At 36.1% G+C, this 23000-nt stretch overlaps 2 protein-coding genes and 1 long non-coding RNA gene across 5 annotated transcripts; all 3 read right to left on the reverse strand.

Annotated features, from left to right (window-relative positions):
- Nucleotides 1-1617: 1617 nt before the first annotated feature.
- Nucleotides 1618-3076, reverse strand: LOC126625197 (uncharacterized protein At3g28850-like). Its single transcript, XM_050294288.1, has one exon. The coding sequence runs from the start codon at nucleotides 2797-2799 to the stop codon at nucleotides 1813-1815; it is 987 nt and encodes a 328-aa protein (XP_050150245.1). The 5' UTR covers nucleotides 2800-3076; the 3' UTR covers nucleotides 1618-1812.
- A 2512-nt stretch (nucleotides 3077-5588) lies between these two features.
- Nucleotides 5589-8188, reverse strand: LOC126627441 (uncharacterized). 3 transcript variants are annotated; one of them, XR_007625017.1, is made up of 4 exons: nucleotides 7800-8188; nucleotides 7216-7716; nucleotides 6817-6903; nucleotides 5589-5899 (listed from the first exon to the last, which is right to left on the reverse strand). It is a non-coding gene; the product is annotated as an uncharacterized LOC126627441 (long non-coding RNA). The 3 variants fall into 3 exon arrangements; XR_007625018.1 differs by having other exon boundaries at nucleotides 6817-7546; nucleotides 7668-7716; nucleotides 7800-8186; XR_007625016.1 differs by having other exon boundaries at nucleotides 6817-7716; nucleotides 7800-8186.
- A 5898-nt stretch (nucleotides 8189-14086) lies between these two features.
- Nucleotides 14087-16066, reverse strand: LOC126625218 (NAC domain-containing protein 43-like). Its single transcript, XM_050294306.1, has 3 exons — nucleotides 15746-16066; nucleotides 15284-15555; nucleotides 14087-14977 (listed from the first exon to the last, which is right to left on the reverse strand). Exons 1-3 carry the CDS (start codon nucleotides 15930-15932, stop codon nucleotides 14234-14236), a joined length of 1203 nt encoding a protein of 400 aa, XP_050150263.1. The 5' UTR covers nucleotides 15933-16066; the 3' UTR covers nucleotides 14087-14233.
- Nucleotides 16067-23000: the final 6934 nt, after the last annotated feature.

The following is a 23000-nucleotide window of genomic DNA, read 5'->3' on the forward strand; positions in this document are numbered from 1 at the left end:
AAAAAGTGATTGTAAAATCAGTCAAGTGAGTCAGATGAGATGACCCAACCACACACACACACACACAGACATGCCATCACACACGCACACAACACACGCACACAGACCTCACACGCATACGTCTCTCTCTCTCGAATCTCGATCATTCTCTCTTCTTCTTTGAACTCTCTTCTCCCCCTTCTCCATTCTCCTACACACACAGATCTCTCACTCTCTCGATCCTTCTCCCACACACACGCACACAGACCCACATCGCCTTCTGCTCCTCAGTCCGACAATCTCGAATCCCTCTTCCTTTTCAGAAACTAGCTTTCTGGGTCAATTCCTCCTAAGCTCAGCAACATCGGAGCTCTCCAAAGCTTGGATCTTTCCGACAATCTGATTTCTGGGTGGATCCCAGAAACCTTTTCGGAGCTGAAAAACCTTAGACTCCTCAGTCTTTTCTACAACGAGATGAGCGGCGAAGTTTCCAACTGAATTGCAGAGCTTCTGTCTTTGGAGACGCTGCTTTTATGGAACAATTTATTCTCCGGCAACCTTCCCCGGAGCTTGGGGAGGAACTCGAAGCTCGGATGGGTGGACGTCTCCACAAACAACTTAAACGGCAGCGTTCCGCCGGATATCTGTGCGAATGGTCAGCTCCTTAAGCTGATGCTGTTTTCGAACAATTTCTCCGGCGATCTCTCCACTTCTCTGTCAAACTGTTCGTCTCTGGTTCGTCTTCGACCCGAAGATAACAAGTTTTCAAGTGAGATTTCATTGAAATTCAGCATTCTTACATGCGTGAAATTTGAACCTTATATGTGAAATTTAAGTTCGAAATCGTGTTTTTGCAAGGTTTTTGGGATGAAATCGGCTCGGGAATAGGCACACCATCTCCGGCGAGGCCGTGGGTGGTCGACGAACTTTCCGATTGCACAGTTCAAAAAATATCGCGATATTTTGACGAAAACCATTTCGATACCTATTTAAATATCCATTGCGCGAAAAACCGATAATATCGGCATTTTCTTCCATGACTACGACTATCAATACCGAATTTCCAAAGACAAAAGAAGGAACATAAACAGAGTGACCAAGAAGAACAAGGGACACAGACAGAAGCAGAAGCCAACGCGTAATCGAGACCAAAACTAAACCAAAAGAACAAAAACTGACAAAACAAACTGATACCATACAAGAGCAAATAGAATCCGCTCTGATACCAAATTGAATATCAGAGTGCGCAACGAACAAGATTAACAATAAAATAAGAATATTATTAAACAACCGAGAATGCCGGAACGGCTACAAAACCTTACGAGACTACATTGTGAATAACTTGATCCTCAAACTAAATTACAAGCTCTATTTATAGAGCAATAAACCTAAGAAACCCTAATGCTTAAATACCAAAAATACCCAACTACAAAATCAAATCAAATCTCTAATTAATTTCCTAAATAAACCAAATAAATTTCAACAGTCTAATATCTTCTAATCCCTCAAATGAAAACCACTCACCTCTACAGACCTCGACTTTAATGAGTTATCAAATCCAATCTTAGACACCAATCAGTCCTAACAACAGAAGATTAGTATAACTTCACAGAAAACAACTACACCAGCAAATCAATATATCTTCACAAATCAAAAGCAGATATATATATATAATAACTATCAACATAAAAACAAGAGAGTAGAGTACAGAATTAGAAGCCTTTGGTTTCCATCAGAAACACAAAAGATGCCCCAAATTTAAGATAGAAGAAAATGCTTAAACACAATTTCGACACGAAAACAGAGATCTTTGCATCTCTTGTTCTTCACCATTCAGCTACAAATTGGGCAAAGCACCAGCCCATTCTCATTACACTCAGGACACCTCGTCACCACCGTCGTCCCCTGCCGCTGCCCCGCCACATCATCATTCACCATCAGCACCATCTTTGAACTCCCATTGCACTGGAAGCAGGGCAAGAACCTTGCCTCCCCACACCCTTCACACACAGACCCAGCTTTTTTCTTTGGACACCCAGCAAGAATCTCACCCAGCAAACCCTCCTCCAAAATCTTCAGCACCTCCTCAGAGCCGCCTATATATCTCCCCTTCACAAACACCCGCGGCGGCACCGCCGCCTCCTTCCCTTTCCTCTTCATCAAGTCGCTCAACTCTTCTCTGAACCCGCGATCCATCGACACGTCACGCTCGACAATCATCACCCCGAGGCCTTCTATCTCTGCCCGGACGGCGTTGCACTCCTCAAAAGTCCGCCGCACTCCTCGCAGCGTCGTCGTGTAGACAACCACTTTGTTTTCTCCGCCCGGCGGGCATATTTTCTCGAACCGGTCAAGTGGGTCCTTCTTGTTGTTCACCCGGAAGACGCTTTCGTACGGAGATTTGAGAATTGTGCGATTCGGGTTGGAGTTTTCTTTATCGGGGGTTTTTGGGTCTAAGAAACCGAAGGGTTTGGGCGGCGGAAGCGGCGAGAATCTGAAGCTGTCGGCGTCAAGCCCGTCCATAAGCTCCCATGAGTTAATGACTTCCGGGTCGGAAGGCAGCGGTCTCGGGTCGGACAAGAGCGACTTGGGTTCGGACTCGAGCGACTTGGGCTGGGACAAGGGGCTCGGGAAAATGGACCCGAGAGTGAATCGAGAAGGGGGTGTCGACGGAGTGGTGGGCGCAGGCGGCGGCGGGTCGAGAGTGAGGAGGCCGTAGGTGGAGGAAGTCAGCGAGACGATGTGGTGGCTCAGCGCGGAGCTGCCGAGTTGGGAGAACTCGTCGTTGTGGTTGAAGAGATTAGAAGAAGCACAACCCATGTTCTCGTTTCCGGAATTGCGAGCTTCGATTGCGAACTGTGAAGTGGCGGAGGAGTGAGACTTATGTTGGAGTCGAATTTAATGCTTTTTTTTTCTAAATTTGGAAGGAATTGAAGAACCTTTTTATATAATTTTGAAATGGGGATTCTGTAGCACATGAGATTTGAGCGCTAAAATTTGATTCAAATATATTGTGCGTGTGGGTGTTACGAAGACGAAGAGCGGTGCCGGCCAATTATTGCGTTACAGCGTTAGGAGGACTGCGTTTCCTTTCCTTTACTTTCCTTTCCTTTCCTTTCCTTTCCAGTCAAAAGGTATTTGGTTTCCACAACTTTAGAGTTTAGACAATGGGCCTTCTGGTTTCTAATAATCCAATTTGTACAGTCCACCACCACTTCTGTTTACATGAATCGGTCCAAAGGCTCATTGTCCCTCTTCATAGGCCTTGTTCATCAGATGCGGCGTTGAGGGGGAATGAAAAGTGCAATCGCATAGAGCCTCTAAAACTTTTTTGGTATCTTATATTTATATGTAATAATGTTATATATTAAAAATACTTTTATTAGCACTTTAAAATTTTATAGTGTACTTTTTATAAGTGTAAATTTTGTTTTCTTTCTAAATAAAAAAAAAATTAGAGTGCACAATGAGAGAGTAGAAGAGCCAATAACAACACCTTAAAAAACGATTTTCTTTTCAATTTTATTGTATAATAATGCTATATATTCAAGTGAAACTTTAAAGTTAGAGTTTTTTAAGCTTTTTTTCTTTTTTTATTTGGTTGCTTAAGATTGAACTGTTTTTTATTATTTAGTGAAGATTATATTTGTAACACTTTTTACTTATTTCATGATATTTGTAAACTTACCGTGAGTCCTAAAGATTGTTTTGATTTATGTTATTATTTTCTAGTACCAATATATTGTCCTACTTTAAAAAAATAAAAACTATCTTAAAAATGGGCCCCTTTATAAATTTCGCACATAGCCCCCGAAATCTCAGAGACGGTCATGCTGTTCATCTAACGGGTCATTTGCCCACGTACGAGTCACTGTCATCAGTTGACGGATATGGCGTTGTTGACACTTGATAGTGTACGTGAGTGACATTGTTAGTATTCTAACATGTTATGTTATGTTGTTCAATATCGAATTTAGACGAAAACCAGAGCTTGAATGATTTAGAATCTCAATGATAATAGTGCACCGATTATCAAATTATTGTTTTAACACCCTCAACAAAATTGTTGAAGAGAGAAAAACCTTCTCTTTGATGGTTTTGCAGATTTTGATCATTCTCTCTGTTTCTGGATTTTATTTATTTCAAGTGTCCCTTCTTAACTGTGCGAATCTTACAAACCGATGACTTTTCTAAGTCGAGCTTGGTCTTGTTCTATAGTTAGTTAACTTCTCAACATGATTAACTTTATAATTAAGTTTGTAATTGAATAACTAATCAATCCTCCGAATCATGCAAGAAGGGTTGTTGTCTAAATAATTAAGCTTGACTTAAAATTCAATACAGCCAACAAAGTCCATTATTAATTTTCTACTAAGTAAAGTAGCATATAATTATTAGGGAAGGAAATTAGTATACGTGAACAGCAGTAGTCGGCAGTACCCACATTCAGCGGACGTAAATAGCTTCTTTTTTTCTTAAACAGTCATTTTTTGAAATTAAGAAAATTAATTTGGATTATATTATTTGGATTCAGCGTCAAATCTACAGTCTACAATACTGTTTTGAGATTTCAACGATAAAATTATCGTCCCAAATTGCAAACTTGGTATTTTCTGTAGAAACCTAATGATTACATATATGGATTGATGATACAAGTCTTTAGTAATATAATTTTAACATACACTTGCAGAAAAATATCAGTTACGTAATCTGAGAATTTTTATTCGTTTTTGGACAAAGGTGAATAATATTACCAAGCTCACAAACAAGAAGATCTGAAACAAAGAAAACCAAGCAGACTGCTACCTCTGCCACCGCCGCACTTCCAGCAGACACTGGGGGGCAAACCCTCGAACCTGCACCGCCTGCAGACGCTGGATATGAAACCAGATAAAGCCCCATAATCGGAAAGAGAGAAGACTCCATGTTCCTTCAACAAGCACCACAACGATCGGATCTGCAGCCATGAACGAAAAGAAGCCAATGGGAATATGCAGCCCACTACCAACAGTGCCGAAAACAGCAAAGATAGGGAAGGTCGTGGTGTGAACATCCGATCCGAAACTCTACGCAGCTTTCGATATGACCGCAACAAACTCATATATTGTTGTGTTTATTTTGTTTTCCGTGTTATTGGTGAAAGTTAAGATTCTACCATAAAATCAATTGGTGATATGGAAAGTACTTAACTATTTATAAACATGTGCAAGGTCCCTTCCTCTTATCAATGTGAAATTCATTCTCAATACGCCCTCTCATATGTAGGAAATTTTCAAGCCTAATACGTGAACAACACAATTCGGATGGCGTGAAGCACGTGTGGTCATTAGGCTTCACACGTGAGACCTTGTAGAAAGTTGAAGTTCTACTATAAAACCAATTGGTTATATGAGAAGAAACCCAACTACTTATAAGCACACGCAAGCACGTCATTCACGTGTGACGAATTTTCAAGCCTAACACATGAATAACACAATTTGAATGAATATTGCATTGGTGCCTTTCCTGCCGTAGAGGGCTCTATTGGTACAATGGCTACCAATATTGCATTGGTGCCTTTCCTGCAGTGCCACCCTAATTCATATCGGTGTCAAAGTTGCAAAATAATATTAACAAAAAGGATGCCCTGTGTGTGGGCATCCAAATTGGAGTATCACATTTCTTTTTCTATTTTTGGTGAGAAAACAAATTGTTATATCATTAAAATATAAGAATGCAACTATAAATTTGCATAACTGATATTTTATACAATTTTGTACAAATGTTGGGACCAAACTTTAAAAAGTCTTCGAACCCTTTGTTTCCAAGAGCTTAATCATCTCAATAATTGAATTGCTCATCTAGTGCAATAACTCTTTACGTTCAGCGGTCTCTCTCTTTCCACCTTGTATTGCTCAAACAGGCTCATCTTCTCAGCCACCTGATGGGTGCACACACATAAAAACCAAATTCAGAAAGGCAATTCGTTGTCACGTGCCCAAACATACCAACACTTACATACATCTGTTATCTCCAAAGCGACATATTTAAGAAGAGCAACTTCATGAAGTTGTCCTTACAGATATCTCACAGTTGTTCATTTCATGTTAAGATTGTCATTCCATGTTACGATGTAAACATAAATGTTTATACTACAAAATTTCTCCCCACAAGTAATTTACATGTTAGGATGATGTCACAAAGTTAATTCTACAAAATCGAGTCAAAACTTATTTCCCAAATGCTACCTGAAAACAATTTTTTCAAAGAGTTTATATGCACTACTAAGCTGAGAGTGATTGAAAATATAGAGACAAAGCGCATATTCTTAAGTATGAAGTATTCAAAATCAACTGATGGTCAAACTCTGCTCGCTCTATTGCCCGCATGTCACTGTGGAGCTTCAGGTCTGTTGGTATTGTTATTTCTTTTACTGGAGGTTTCAATAAGCACTGAGATGACAAACCCATCAAAATTTTCAAAACAATAAGAAAAACCCATCAAAACCCAATAGAACAATAGAACAAAAGGATGTAGAGATAAAAATCAAAACCCAATAGAACAATCGAAGAAAACAATAAGAAAAACCCATCAAAATTTTTCAAAAAAATAATTTTAAAAACAGGGGAATAATACAAATCCTTGGACGAAGGCGCAAATATGGCCCTGAAAATCCCAGAAGAAGCACAAGACTCCTTTGACCTGAAAAGCTCAGAGGTAAAGGAAGAAGAAGACGACCCAGTTTTCTTTCTTCCCTCCCTTGCTCTCTCCCTATTATAAACCTAAACCTCTCTCTGTAATAGATATTAGCAGAGTACTAGGTGTATATATATTGACAACTAGTCTGCAATGCAATACCTTGGTAACTTTGTGAACTTTCACAAGCTGCATATGAAGAGATACCACTCCCGAAGCCACCATTGTATACTTGGATAAACTGCAGGCCTAAAAGAAGAAAGGTACAAACCCAGTCAGCTTTGACGAAGAAGATTAATGCGATTCGAAGAAAGGTATAAACCCAGTAAGCATTGATGAAGACGATTAATGTGATTCGTAATACATATATTTGCAAAACAGCGACCTTTAACTTTATTCTAATACGTCAAGCTACACAACACTGAAAAGAAAATTTTCTATTACAAACTTGAGAATATAGGACCATCCTAGGAAACAGTGGGGTTTAGTGATGAAGTCTAGGCATAAGAAAAAACTCTACATTCGGTAAAAAACTATGTCAAGATATCTGAAAAGTTTTACCTTGTAGCAGTAGTCCAGTAGGAAAACAACAAACCTTCCACAAGAAGAATTTCGCCCTCGTCAATGTTATCAGCATTAGTTGATTTGAATAAAGATGATAGCCCATCCAAGAACCTGCTTGCTGTTTCCGAGTCTTTATTCATTTGACACCATCACTAGATTCACTACACACACTTTACTTATGCGGCTCTTTTACTAATCCCGAATCGAAACGGGAAAAATTGAAATACAGAAAGAGCTGCATTTTTTCAGAAATTTCAAACCCAAATCGCATCCCTCAAACCCTAAACCCTAAATCCCAACCTCAAATTCTAAATCATAAACCTAAAAACTGAAATTTCAAAGTAGAAATTTAATTTCACAATCGAAATCAGAATAAAAACAAAGAAAAAAAAGAATCAAAACCAAATGCAGAGAAATTGATTGAAAAAAGAGAAATACAAAGCACATACCTAAAAATCAGAGTTCGAGAATGTTCCAGCCGCTTTTAGAGAGAGACCCCTGCAGAGAGAAAGAAATCAGTGAGATGAAGAGAGAAAATCTTCGAGAAAGAATTCGACAAAGGTAAGAGAGTGCAGAATAACCAAAGATTTTTCTATCCCCAATCTTCGTGTTAGGTCAGAGAGAAGAGATAGTGAGGAGCGAGGCGTAGAGGGTTAGAGAGTGGGTGAAAGAGGGAGACGAATGAGAGGTGGCAGACGTTGCCGGTGGCAAACCACCAGTTGGCTGGCCGTCGGGGTCGATAGGAAACTGGAGGCTGGGTTAGGGAGGAGGAGAGGGGTTGAGAGCAGGGAGGAGAGTGAGAGACAGAGAGAATGGCTGGTTGAAAATTAGGGTTGAGGTAAATTTGTCTAGTAAAATTTAGCAACAGTGCATACACTTCGATGTAGAAAATTACAAGTTGCCACCAAAATAATATAAAGTATGTAAAAATCCAGTTGAAAAATTATAATTTGGATATCCACACCGTTTTTCCGTGTCCGCTTACCAATGGCCACGGATTATATATGTCAGTGCATACAAAGTGAGAAGGCACCGATTTTTTCTAGTGGGTAAATATCGGTGTCCTATAGATAGAATTCTAGTAGTGCTTATTTCTTGTAGAAATCTTCCACATATACTGACTTTATGAATCGGTTACGCAACCAATCAAATGAGATGCATACCTTGGTTCAAACCTCCCAATCAAGAGGATTCCTTTTCATTTAAATCACAACACTAAATAAAAGATGGTTAACCACCTCGTTTTAGTTAACAAATCTTCAAATTTTTAACTTAACAACACACGCAATCCGTCTCCAGTTGTTGAGAGTGAACCCCACATCAAGGGAAAAAAAATCAGAGACATTGCATATGCTTATAAGGGTTGAGCTACTCTCCATATTACCAATTAGTTTTTTAGTGGAACCTCAACTTTTTTCATGGTACCAGAGCAAAGTTGTTCCATGTGTAGAGCCCAACAGCCACACAACCCCGTTTGTATTGTCTATGTGTTAGACTTAAAAATTTGTCACACGTGAGGGGGCGTGTTGAGAACGAATCTCATCGTGGAAAAGAAGGACCTTGCATGTGCTTATAAGAGGTTGGACAACTCCCTACATTGCCAAATAATTTAATGATGGAACCTCAACTTTCTTCACTACGATAGCCAATCGGCTATCGGCCTGAAACTCGTTTAGCTTTGAGAGTTTGAGCGACGTCTTTGCATTTGTTTGCTTCTAGAATCTAGGGTTAATAAAGTTTACCACAAGTCAGTGACTTACCTAGAAAGAGTCGTGTGCATGTCCAATCACCATCGCCCATCGAAAGATGCATGAAAGAAATCATCCTAAGAGCAACTTCACCAGAGCTGATAGCCCGATGGAATGGCTATCAAACAGTGCCAAAATGCCCGAGCAAGAAGGTCCAGCCCAAGCTGGCAATTGAGCCCAAAGGGGCAAGAGCGAGAAGCCCGTTGGGAGTTGCTGGCCTGAGAGCCCTGAGTGGGTATGATGCAAGGCTGATGTCAGGGCGACGTCAGCTCATCCCCATCAACTTTTTGCTTCTTCTTCCTCCTCACCTTCGATTTGTAGATGTCCCAAGCCTCCACTTTACCATCCTCAGCTTTCAAACCCATTTCTCACAAACCCTAAAACAATCAAATCCAAATACTATCAAACACCCAGAACCGCCTCTATTCGCCGTCGACACAACCCATACGAAAAACCCACCAAAATCCCTGAAATTTCCGAACTTTACAAAAACCCAACTAAATTTAGAGGAAAAAAGGACGACCTAGCTGAGAAAATAGCTAGATCACACAGAAAGCAGATGAATGAACCCTTGAAGCGAAATCAATCAGCTCGACAAACGCGAAAAGCAGATCAATGAACCCTTGAAGCGAAATCAATCAACTCGACAAACCCTCAACGAACCCTTCTGCTATTTTATTTGTTGGAATTATTGCCTTTCTGATTTTTTTTTTTCTGAAAATCTAGACTAACAGGTTTTTCTTGGTTGACTTGATGGATTAATGTTAAAGCTTGAAACTTTCACACTTCCCATTTGAATTAATGTAAGAATTGGTAAAATATAGATTATTTATTAAAAAATACTAATATTTTATTACCTATTGCTAGGGCTATTCAATGTAGGGATGAAAATACAAAAGGTAATTACTGTTCATTAAAAACAGTTACTATTCACTAAGTGAATTCAATAGTGAATAACTCTAGGGAACATTTGCAACGCTGAAGTTGTTCAGTAGCTATCATGTTTGCTCTGATGGGAATGCATGAAGCCTTGGATCTGTAGATCAATCAGATGGAAAACCAATTGTAATCTTTTTCTTTTTTGGCAAAGTTGCTGTGCAGAATTAAGTCCTTTGACTATCGCGCCCGCTTCAATCATCTGATGTAGAACGCTCCTTTCATGTCCGCTAGGCTACATTAATTATACCATCAATTGAAGAGATTTTTTAGTGTGTCAAAAGTACGGTTCTGTACATTAGGTGTAATAATACAATTAGTTGAAAACTTGAAAATTATAATACAATTAGTTGAAAATTTAAAGATTTTAAACCAATTATATTATTACACTTGTTGTACCAAACTGTGACAAATTCTCCCATCAATTGGTCATTTCTGCATGCGCATACTTTTTTGATAGTTTATAAACATACCTATCAAATGAGTGTACTAAGATAATTTTTTATTTCAAAAATAGGTGTAGGGTTTTTAATTCAACAAAACGTGGGCTGTTAATAAATCTATTCTAATTAGAATTTGTTATATATAATAGTAATAAAAGTTTACACTTGTCGTGGTCTCGACGATGAAATGTTTAATTAAAATCAGTGTCATGGTTTGGTTTACTAAAGGAAGGTTTTTATATACACACTTCTATAATTTCATCACGAATAATGTTAAAGAAACTAAATTTGTAGACAAATTTGCAAACTAAATGATATGTCACTAATAAAAAATAAGTACATTTATCAACGCTTAAGTAATAATTTAATCATTAACTTTCATATCATTACCCTTTCATCGTATAGGTTTTAGTACTCTGTCAAAGACATTATTTAACTGAAAAAAGGTATTGCACAAAAGTTGTACTCTTATCCCCATAATTAGCGTTTGTAATATGGGCCATATTTCCCTGAATTTACGTGTTATCATGAGGAGGGATATACAAATGCTAGGGTTTATACGAAGAGTTGTATTATTTTTCATTTTTCTTCTAATTAGTTGGTAGGTTAGGTCCAGAGTAATTCCTACAGTTGCATCTACTCTAGGGTTTCGGCTTCATACATCTGTAGTGGAACTGTGTGGATAAATGAAGATGTACAAACATCGGCCGGCGGTACGTTTTGGTTATATCTACTGATAAATTATGCCTCTCAATCAATTGCTTTCATTGTCCATCAACTTTGTTAATTATATTATACTAATCAAACTAATTGCCCGACCATTTATCACACAAAACAACAATCTCTGATGAAAAGTTTCCATTTTTTGGACGGAATAAAACCAACATTCTATAATGTAACTCTCAATGCTGTAGCAGATAGCAGCAGGTATATAAATGATCACTAAACACCAAACGTTAATCTTCACCACAAAACAAGGATGGGCATGCAACACTGCTACCCAGCCACGCAATGTTAGTGCATATATGAAAGACCTAGAGCTGTAGAGAAACTCATTGATTCTTAATTTGTTATTCTTCTGTAATTGTATTTAGGGAGACTTTGGATGTAGTCCTTAAGTACTAATGTTCTTTAGATAAAACTTTATTGATTTTCAGTTCTTAATCAAAGTCCTTTGAATTGGTACACCTTAGCATTTTAATAGTACTATTATTGTCAATACCTTTTCCAACAAACCATCAATTTCGTAACTGCAAAACCCCTTAATTTTCTCATTGAAAACACGAAGTTAATTAATTTTTTTCATTCAAATTTCGTATTGGAGATTTACCCATATGAATGAGTAATATTTGTACCCATACTTTGTTCTGTTTTATTTATAAAGAGAAGTACTCTATATACATTGCACATATTAGAAAATAAGCATCAAATAATCTAAAATTAGTTGACAATGGGTGAAAGATTCAACATTATTTAAGGGGTGGTGATGTGGGAGATAAAAAGAGGTGTGTGGATAACATCACCCTGTTTAAATTATAAGGTAAAGTTTTAATTCGCCGATGTTGGGATAATTTACACTTTTAACACATTTCTTATGGGTCGTTTAGCATCCAACTCAAAACTAGCTAATTTAAAATGAGTAAAGAGTGCTAAAATAGTTTAAATTATTAGGCAACGTTTTAACTGCGTAGAGTCGTACTAGCTATCCCAACTTTTCCTCGCTAACATAATTGAGTAGATTGAAAAAAACTTAAGGTTACACCCCAAAACCTAGTAGCAATGGGAGAGCAGACAAACTCCTTATAAATTTATGCAATTTTCCTTAATTTTTTTATGTGATACTCTTGAACGTGTGATGAAGTTTTAAGAGTAAAATGTGGATAATTTACTTAGATGATATAGAGCACGTGTGACAGTGGGCTTCACACATGGACAACCTAGCCAATCTAGACCCTGAAACTATATTGTCAATGAAAAATGTAATCCAAACTCTTTATAACTCTATACAAGGTTCCTCAGCCTATGTTTGGGTGAGATTTCCATGTCCCAGTGAATTGAGTCCAAGTTAGTAAGGAATGAACCATAAAATGCAGATATTAGGGGATTAGCAATTTCATCTTTGAAAACTACAAAGTCATGTGAAAGAGATTTGTAAATTGCTACTTAAAAGGTGTCATTTGCAAATCCCCCTCAGTTTTTTGTAATGCTCATAAAGAGCATTGCTAATCCTCTCGATTTGCGATTTACGGTCCATTCCTTAATAATTCGAACTCAATTTTTTGAAATTTAGATGTCCCTCATCTAAATACAGCCTTAATTCCTTAATATGAAACTTTTTGACTTGTAGCTCGCATTCTCACGCGGATAACATAAGAACTACATTGAATGTAAGTAAATAAGATTTAAACTTGGCGCATATATATATGTCAACAAAATATTGCCATATCCGTTGAAACTTTAAACATATGACTAATTATTGAAAGAAAAAAAAGACTATTAGTTTGTGTCCGATTATTGTTTAATAAATTAATTACGTACGTAGTGTTTGGTACATATAACCTATGCCACAAAGTATTCTATTGAGTTTTCCCATTTCATCTTCTAGCTTGACAAAACTACTTAATTCGACACAATGGGTAAATCTCTGAAAGCATGCACATGTAGCTACATTTATCAATTCTCCTACATCACGCTCTTTCTATTACATGATCCTCTAGTACGAATAATACAATAGCTAATCTTACGAATTGAAACTTATCCTCACATTAGCTAGCATCTAACACAAGGGTGTATATTCCTAACTTAATTTAGTCTTGTTTTCTTTTCGTTTGAAGATCATAGCTAGAGATAAAAGCATCATCTGTGAGGATTTGGAGTTTTGTCCCACATCAGAAAGTTAAGAGATTTTGTATGTACATATCAGAAGTTTGACTACTTCTTATATTGCTAATTGATTTTATAGTGAAACCTTATGTTTCTTCATGGTATTCGAGAAAGTTTGGAGCATGTGTAAACGGTCAATGGCCACACACATACTCCATGTTACCTGACATGTGTTGTCCACGTGTTCGAATTGAGTATTGCCACATGTGAGGGGGCACGTGAGGACGTGAAATTTTATTTCATATCAACAAATTAAGCACATTGCATGTATTTATAAGGAGTTAGGTGATTATTGCATGTATTTATAAGGAGTTAGGTGATTATTCGTATAAATTTTTTGGCCATTTTGTGAGAGAGAGAGAGAGAGAGAGAGAGAGAGAGAGAGAGAGAGAGAGAGAGAGAGAGAGAGAAGAGCAGTTATGGGATATTTTCACTTGATCCTCATGCTCTAATCTTATCTTTATTGGTAAAGGGGTTGCTTTTTCCACACCATAATTGGTACGTACACGTTAGGTGAAGTTGTGAACCAAGCCAAGAATGTTACTGTTTATGGACACTAGAATAACAAATTTGTACCAATGTCATAAACTCATGACCAAGCAGTGCTTAGCAGGTTTAATACACACTCATCTACAATATTGACATCATGATGATCAATTGCCATGATACCAAATATACGATCAAAAGTCAGCAACATGTTATCATTGAAGCTTAACCTAAGGACATAATTACAGGTTAGAAATTAAGAGCATGCATGTGACAGCCCTCAAAAAATTCGACAACAAATTAACTCACTTTAATGGAAAGACATGTTTATTTAAGTAAAGATAATGGTATGACAATGCCACACTATCTCAGTTATCACCTAATTCATTTATTATTTATTATTCATTACAAGTATTCTCATTTAAACATAAACGTACGTACGCACTTCCTATATATATTTCTTGTAGGTTAAGCTACTATATATCGTATATAGTATATATGTCGTTTCAAGTGCTTCCCTTACACCGACAAGTGGCAAAGCGGGTCCGATGATGACGGTGATGACGACGATTTGGTGAAGTTCCACAGATCATTCTCGTTGTTGTATACTTCGGATTGATGATCGGATGATCTACTTGTACGTAGGTATGGATATGATAGCTGTACGTCATTGTCTTGATCATTAGGATGAGGAGAAGAACAAAAGGCCATGTTTGGATCGCCAAAGCAAGACAAGTGTTTTGGTGTCTCTTGATCTTGGCCATTGAGTTGACCTAGTTGGGATGCCACAAGCCTATCAAGGGTAGCCCAGTCATTTAGCCTTGTTTTGGGGTACTCATGATCATCGACTAGGTCATTATTGTGACAACCATTGCTTGGTTGGTTTGTTGAAGAAGGCTCAGTTTCTATGAACATGTCATCAATGGCCGAATAGCAAGCTTTGAAGCTACGTTCCTGATCGAAAGTGGGAAGGTTTGGAAGAGTTGGGCTCTCAAGCCTTGGCAGATGCATAAATCTTTCTGAGATGTTATTCATGGTTAAGGATTGATCATGATTTTCCAGCTTGCAAGTAGTCCTTCCCATGTACATCAGTATTTGATCAAGAACACCATCGTTTCTTGAACCATGCATTTGGTTGTTTGATGAGTCCATGGAGAAGGAGGCTTTAGGGCTCTCTAAAGCTTTCTGATAGTTCTTCTTCTTGAATACCCGGCAGACCACCCACCCTTCTTCGGTCATCGACTCCCCCATTGAGCTAGAAACCTGTATGAATACACATATAGTACGTAATGAATGTATGAGAATATCAATAATTGTGTACACACAGAAGTATGTATGTGAAGAAGAATATTATAAGGGGATAGTTACCTTCCTACTATGATCCAGTGAGATTTAAACAGAGGTAGTTTTGATATGTTAAAGAGAAGCGTATACGTATAATAAATAAATAGTACTTTGTGCAATCGGCACAAGAATGCAAATTGGTGTTTGATTATTCTTGGAATAAATGAAGTGTTTGAAAATTTCGATTGTGTGAAAGTTGAAGAAATGGGGGGACTAAAAACTTACGGTGGTTTCATGAGTGTTGCTTTCATCAAGCCTATATTCATGCATGATCCAATCTGACTTTTGTCCATGAGGAGCTCGACCCTTATAAAACACAAGTGTCTTCCTCAATCCAATTCTTTTGAAGCCGCTATAGATGATCTTGTCCCGCCCGGTGGCCTTCCAAAACCCAGCAGTGGTTGCCCGATTGGTTCGAGTTCCGGTTGGGTATTTCTTGTCCTTGTGACTGAAGAAGTACCAATCATTTTGTGGAGTGGAACCTATTTTGCACTTCTCTGCATTATGTCACAAAAATGAATGAACCAATCGGTGTCACAAAAATGAATGAACCAATCCGATTTCCATGAACCGTGACTCTTATGTATGAAAATTTTACGATGAGTTTATATATATATATATATATATATATATATATATATATATATATATATATATATATATATATATATATATATATATATGTACCTTGAATGTCCCATGGCTCAAGCTTATTAAGATCAACTTCTCGAATTACATCAAGATCAATCCTCTCAAAGGCAACTTTCTTCCTAAGATAGTAGTGAAGAAGCTCCTCTTCGGTTGGATGGAACCGGAAACCTGGGGGAACTTGAGATTGACCATTTATTGATAGACTCATTTGATCATCTGACATTATATCAAAGATAAAAACAGAGAGACAAAATATTGGTAGTGATGAGAGAATTGAAGATGACGAGAAGCGAATCGAATTGAAGGAGAAAACACAAAGGAGGGGTTTGATTTCGTAAAGGGTACACCGCAGTCATGATTATTTATAATGGGAGTAGTGCATGGAAGGGTCCAAAAATGCATGAAAAGCTTAGGTATCATGGTTATTAGTGTACTTAGAGTGGGGTCCATCCCTTGAAGAAGAGCCAACCACCTAAACTGTAGAGACTGAAGAGTGAGAGAAAGGTTTAGGAGAAATTGTGTATCGACATCATTCGTTACGTGATTTATTATTTTAAATTCCGAATATTATTTAAAACTCGACATTAAGGAGACTGAAGTTCTACTTATTCTAAAATGGTGGTTTGTGAAAAGTGTGTAGAGAGAACGATTGATGCAGTGGATTGAGATACGTGGATTTCAATACTATTATTTTCAAATTTTCGCCAACTTCTCCTCAACATGGGATTTCAATACTTTTATTTCAATTTTTAAATTTTAATTAGTTTTAGCTTTTTTTATTTGGTTTCCCTTGACAAAATTATCCCTGCTACTTTGTTTCTATTATTTTCAATCAGTTGTATTCTTTTTTTTTGTTTTAAAGACTTTTATGTCCAAATTTTTTGGTGAAACCTTGAGACACTAAAGTAGTTTTCTGGCATTCTAATTTTTTTAGAGTCAATGAACAAAAAAAATGAAGGTTATAATTTGGGTGTAATAGATATATTATATTAGTGGTGTTTGGATACACTAAAAATCTCTTCTCTCTTAGACATCGAGAGATTTTTCAGTATGCCAAAAATGCGACCTGATATACTGAGTGTAATACAATAAATTAGAAACTTGAAAACAAAATTTCTAACCAATTATATTATGATCCTATACGGACCGTGCTTTCGACACTTTAAATTTTTTTATCGAGGTCTAGAAGCTGGTGGACTAGTCTAATATAGGTTGTAAAATGGGGTCCACATGAAAAAATGCGTTAGAGGCATCAATATTATTGTGAAGTCAGTGTGTGGGGGGGCACACATACATCTCAACTGTGACCCTCGACCTTAATATCTATATGAAAAGCACCTCTAAAACCACCACTAGCTAGGCACTATATTCCTCTTTGATCAATCCCTCCATTGTCTTCCTCAAAAGAATCTCTCTCTCTCTCTCTCTCTCTCTCTCTCTCTCTCTCTCTCTCTCTCTCTAACTAAGAAGACTTGTGCAACCACCTCAACGACAAGAAGGGCAAGAGAGAGACAGAGATGATGGGGTCGGAGCCACTGAGCTTTCATATGGTCCCTCATCAGAAAAAAGACATGATGACCTTTCGTGCCGGAGAGATTTAAATTAGTTGTGGATCGAATGTGGTATGTGCGCAATGTGGATCTCCTATATATTTTAATACAGTTACACTAAACATATATTGCATTTCACCATGTGAGAGGCTAGGCTCCACATAAACTTAATGATTCAACAACACTGTAAATAACATTACTAAATTATAAATGATCATCATAAAGTGGTATTATATTTATGTTCAAGGTACAAACAAACTGCATAAATGGATGAGTGCAGTACATGCTATATCAGGAAATCTGACTGGACTATACAGGAACATGTGGAATAAGTCCAGTGCCCTATTTCATCGTGAAGTACTTGCATGGGGTACGTTTTATCATCCATATTTGTATGAATGGTACTGATGAACCCCTTTGCAATATCCTCCGGATCTTGTCTACATGAATAACATATGTAACTGTTGATTCTTTCAACCACGCTTGTGGTATTTTACATATTATTAGTAAAGTAATTTCTAAATTTACGAAAGGGAGGATTGAAATTCAAGTTTAGAGGCGAACATGTTACCTTAGTCAACTAACATACCCACATCTACACAGGGCTGTCTCTGAGATTTCGGGAGCCCTATGCGAAATTTATAAAGGGTCCCATTTTTAAGATAGTTTTTATTTTTTTAAAGTAGGACAATATATTGGTACTAGAAAATAATAACATAAATCAAAACAAACTTTAGGACTCACTGTAAGTTTACAAATGTCATTAAATAAGTAAAAAGAGTTACAAATATAATCTTCATGCTGAATAATACATAACAGTTCAATCTTAAGCAACCAAATAAAGAAAAAAAAAAAGCTTAAAAAACTATAACCTTAAAGTTTCACTTGAATATATAGCATTATTATACAATAAAATTGAAAAGAAAATCATTTTTTAAGGTGTTGTTATTGGCTCTCCTACTATCTCATTGTGCACTCCATTTTTTTTATTTGGAAAGAAAATAAAATTTACACTTATAAAAAGTACACTATAAGATTTTAAAGTGCTAATAAAAGTATTTTTAATATATAAAATTATAACATATAAATATAAGATACCAAAATTTTTTGGGGGGGCCCTTCAAATTTGGGGGCCCTGTGCGATTGCACTTTTTGCTCCCCCTCAACGCCGCCTCTGCATCTACAATAGTTCAAGTAATACTAAAAAAAAGGTCGTACCCAGTGCACAAGGCTCCCGCTTTACGCAGGGTCTGGGAGAGGTGAATGTCGGCTAGCCTTACCCTCATTTATGGAGAGGCTGCTCCCAAGTCTCGAACCCGAGACCTACCGCTCATGGGCGAAGACACTTGCCATCGCACCAAGTGCGACCTCTAGTTCAAGTAATACTAAACAGGAAAAATATAACCATGTATGAATTACTATATAGATTTGGTCAAGTTCCATTTTATTCATTTTTTTCTCCTTCATATTTTGCAACTATGGGATAAAACACATACAAGTGGATTATGCTAGTTTGATTACAAATTAAACAACTCATCTCATCCTCTCACATTCTCTTATTTTGTCGTTCTCTTGCTATAAAAAATTAATATAAGATGTTGACGTGACTTAACCGTGACCATTCAAATAGGAAAGGAGGGAAGGAGAGGGAAAAAAGAGGAGAGAAAATCCTATTCTGCCTACCGGCGGCTAATGTTAAGGCCTACAGCTAGCTAGGAAGGTAAATTCTAGGCCTACCGGCGGCTAATGTTAAGGGCCTACAGCTAGATATGAAAGTAAATTCTAAGTATTCATACAGGGACGTCGATTATGACTACGTGTGTATGGCCGTGAACGTAAAGTTGGCTGTTGGTGCAAGACTTGGAGACAGCATATATATATATATATATATATGTTATATTCAAAGGTTGATAGAAGACCTTAAATCAAAACTTATATATTTTTTCTTCATACAATCGAGTGAGTGATCTCCAGTTGGCACGTACGAATTTGTGAAAGCTTAATTATGAAAATATTTTCTTGTACAAGGTTTTTGTTATATCTAAAATAATTTATGCTCAAAAGTTGTTTTTGGGTTTGCTAGGAACTACTATATGTAGAGCACTTTGTTTATAAGCGCTTCTATTATGAAAATGTTAAAATTTTATAAAAAATTCAGGTGCTTTTTAAGAAAGCAATTGGAAGTGTTATTTTAAAAAAGTATCCATACAACCCATATGCACTTTCAAGTTTTTTCTATCAACGTACACATAAGTGCATTTCCTTGCTCAAAATACACTTTATAGCCCTTTCACAAACAAATTTCAAGTAGCCTATTGCTTTGTCATTTGTCTTTTTATATTTTGTGGGAGTAGTGAGCTCTGTTCTCTACTTTTTTTTTTTTTTTTTTCAAAATCTTCCATGAGGAATGAGTTCCACACATGTCCTGTAATATATAACAATAATGTTATTTTTACCATATTTTGGTGCCACAATTGTATACGGTGGCATCTAATGTGGACAGTCACATCATCTAAATTAATTAGCATGTAATTTCAAAACTTTAATCAATAATTAATAAAAAGATTGTTAATTAAATGATGATTGTGATATACGAGGAGTTTCATTCTTCCACCTAAGATTATTTAAGTGTTTTAATTAATAAAAAGATTGAAATTAAATGATGTAGCTTGTCCAACTCATATACCACCTAAGATGGTAAAGAAATGTGGAATGAAATTGTGGTAAGAATAGCATTACTCAATATATAATGTTTCCAACCCCTTGTGAAAGTTAGGAAACACAAAGTTAAATTTAAAGTAAGAGAAATTAGGTTTCTATTCATTTTTTATTTTATTTTATTGATTGAAATTTTTTTCCTTTTAATTTTTATCAAGGTTATTTAATTTTTATCCATGTCATTATTTCAATAATAATGTATTTACATGTTAGCATATTTAAATTTTATTTCTTAAATATATCCATTTAGTATTAGAAATATTACATTTGGTATATTTATATTTATGGCTAAAATTTGTGCCATATTTATGCCATATGTCACTTAGAACAACGGTCTAGGGGTATTCCTCTTCACTTGCAAGTGACAGGACTTAGGTTCGATTCTCTGTAAATGCGAATTTTTGAACCACATTATTGCTAGCCCATTGTGAGGCTAAGCCCACCCCCCTAGTGTAGGTAATATCATCTGTTAAAAAAAATATTGTACCATCTATTCCAATTTTAATTTGTACCCATTTTCAGTTTGCGACTATTTTCTTAAATTATATCAGTTTCCTTTATAGTTTGATTTGTACCCATATATTTACTTTCTTTCTATGCCTATATTTTTAAACTTTTATTTGTACTCATAATTTTTTTAATCTTTTATTTGTAGTCATAATTTATTTATAAGTACGCATTTTCCTAAAAAAAACCACTTGTTATGTAAAATGTATTATTTTTTTAGTAAAATGTATGCATTTTTTAATGTAAAATTTATTCACTTTTTTTTAACTAAAATATGTATTAAAAATCCTTACAGGTATAAACTTTGCATGATCATTGGGAGGAGTTATTAATTTTTTAATTAATATTAGAATTTAACATTTTATTTTCAATCAAAGTATTCAAATTAATAAAGTTTCCGTTTAAGATTTTAGTAAGTTAAGTTCTGGTAAGCAAAATTTTCATTTAAAATATATATTTTTTTTTTTGAACAAACGATATTATCTACTAAATAGGAGGTGAACTAAGCATCACAATAGACTAATAATAATGTGGTTCAAATTCGCATTTGAACTCCATGCGGATCTCCATTGACCAAAATATACGCCAATCCAAAGAATAAATGGTTTTCAGTACTCCCTTGATTTGAGAGACCGGAAAGTAGTTGAATTTTGCACATTCTTAAATCTGAAATTATTACATCCAAAAAAAATCTGATACTCATTTTACCATATTTAAACTTTTGTAAAAAAAATAATCGTCTCTCTCTCTTTCTTCTTCAATTCCTTTTCTTCTTCTTAGTATGCCTCTCCTCCCTCTCTGCCCAGTCTCTTCACCAAAATAAATTAGGCTTATTTTTAGCTACGTTCCTTGTAACTTGATTTCAATTCCACTTTACCTTTTAAAATTAAAAACTTGCCACTTTACTTCTTGGAACTCAATTTTGATCTCACCTTACCCCCTGAAATTCAAAAGTCACTGCCTTACTTCCTAGAACCCAATTTTGAAACCACTTTACTCCCTGAAACTCAAAACTCACCACTTTACTCCCTGGAACTCCAAATTCACTTTACATTGCCTTATTTATGTTTTTTAGATTAAGTTCATCCATTCAAAATTTATAATTGGTAATATGTCAAATTCTCCCATGAAAAAATGGGTAATAAAAAAGATTAAAAAGAGCCATCTTCTCTCTTTACCAACCACCTCCATTAATTAAGAGCATAAGAAATAACGAAATCAATAGAACTAATGATAAGATGGCTGGAGATGGAAGGAGAAGGGATGAATGTATGGACAACGATTAGATAGAGACAGAAGGGAGAAGAGATGAATGTATGGATGACCATATTCTCTCTTCACCAGCCACCTCATTAAGAACCATCTTTCTTCCTTTTATTTTATTTTTTATTTTTTTAATATGTTATCCAATGTTCGATTTTTGTTTTGTTTCAATCTATGTGGCACTATTTGATTGGATATGTAAGCTTTAATACTTGTGTCGTGTCAGCCATAAGTGGGCTGTAATTATGCCACATAAGTAAACTTAATGGTTGTTTGACAGAATACAAACAAGCCAAAGTAGAGTGATGAATATTGAGTTTCAATAAGAAAGTGACGACTTTTGAGTTTCAAGGGATAAAGTGGAATAAAAATTGAGTTTCGTAGAGTAAAGTGACGACTTATGAATTTTAGTTGGCACATCGGGATTGAAATCGAGTTCCATAAAATGTTGCTAAAAATAAGCCTTAAATTAAAAGGAAATATAAATGATGTCATCCCCCCATAATTTGCGTAATCAAAGTATAAGGCATGCCATTTTTTTCCCAAAAAAGGTTCCATGTTTATTTTAAGTAAGCCACATTTAACTACCTAAGTCACTACAAATCGCATTTGTAATCTTCGTTCAAGATTTTTTTCTTTCAAATATATACTTATAACAAGACACCCTTTTGGCCACTAGTTGAAGATTTTAGTGCTGCTTTCTCAGTCTTTCTGACCCTCAAACACAACACTGCACCCACAAAAATAACGGTAGAGCGCACTAGCTACCATTACCAATATATATTACATACAAGGTTTTCTGTTATCAGATTTTTTGTGTCTTTGCCATAATCATGAGATTTATTCCTCCAAATTATATTCTATGCCCTAATCATGGTTTATGAGAGACTAATTGACTTGGCAACCACCTCTCTTACTAACCTGCACTGGACAGTGGACATCTCATCTCTCCCTTTCATCTTATTACTTCCTGACTTCAACTTCTTGTTTGTTGTTGGTTGTGTAAAATATTTCTGATTGATTACTTAATGACACAATATGATCTCTAAATTCGATATATAAAAATAAAATTAAAACATGTGAAATCGCTAGTTAATTAATTAATTAATGGTCACCAAGTGACGTGTATTATGACAAATCGTGAACAATTCCCAAGTATAGAGAGGGACAGAGTACGGTGGTGGGGGCTGATACATTAAAAAACTACAAAATCAATACAAGCGATGCTGATTGTTGAAGTGTGCTGTCCATGA

The sequence above is a fragment of the Malus sylvestris genome, chromosome 6 (genome assembly GCF_916048215.2).
Source record: "Malus sylvestris chromosome 6, drMalSylv7.2, whole genome shotgun sequence".
Taxonomy (NCBI): domain Eukaryota; kingdom Viridiplantae; phylum Streptophyta; class Magnoliopsida; order Rosales; family Rosaceae; genus Malus; species Malus sylvestris.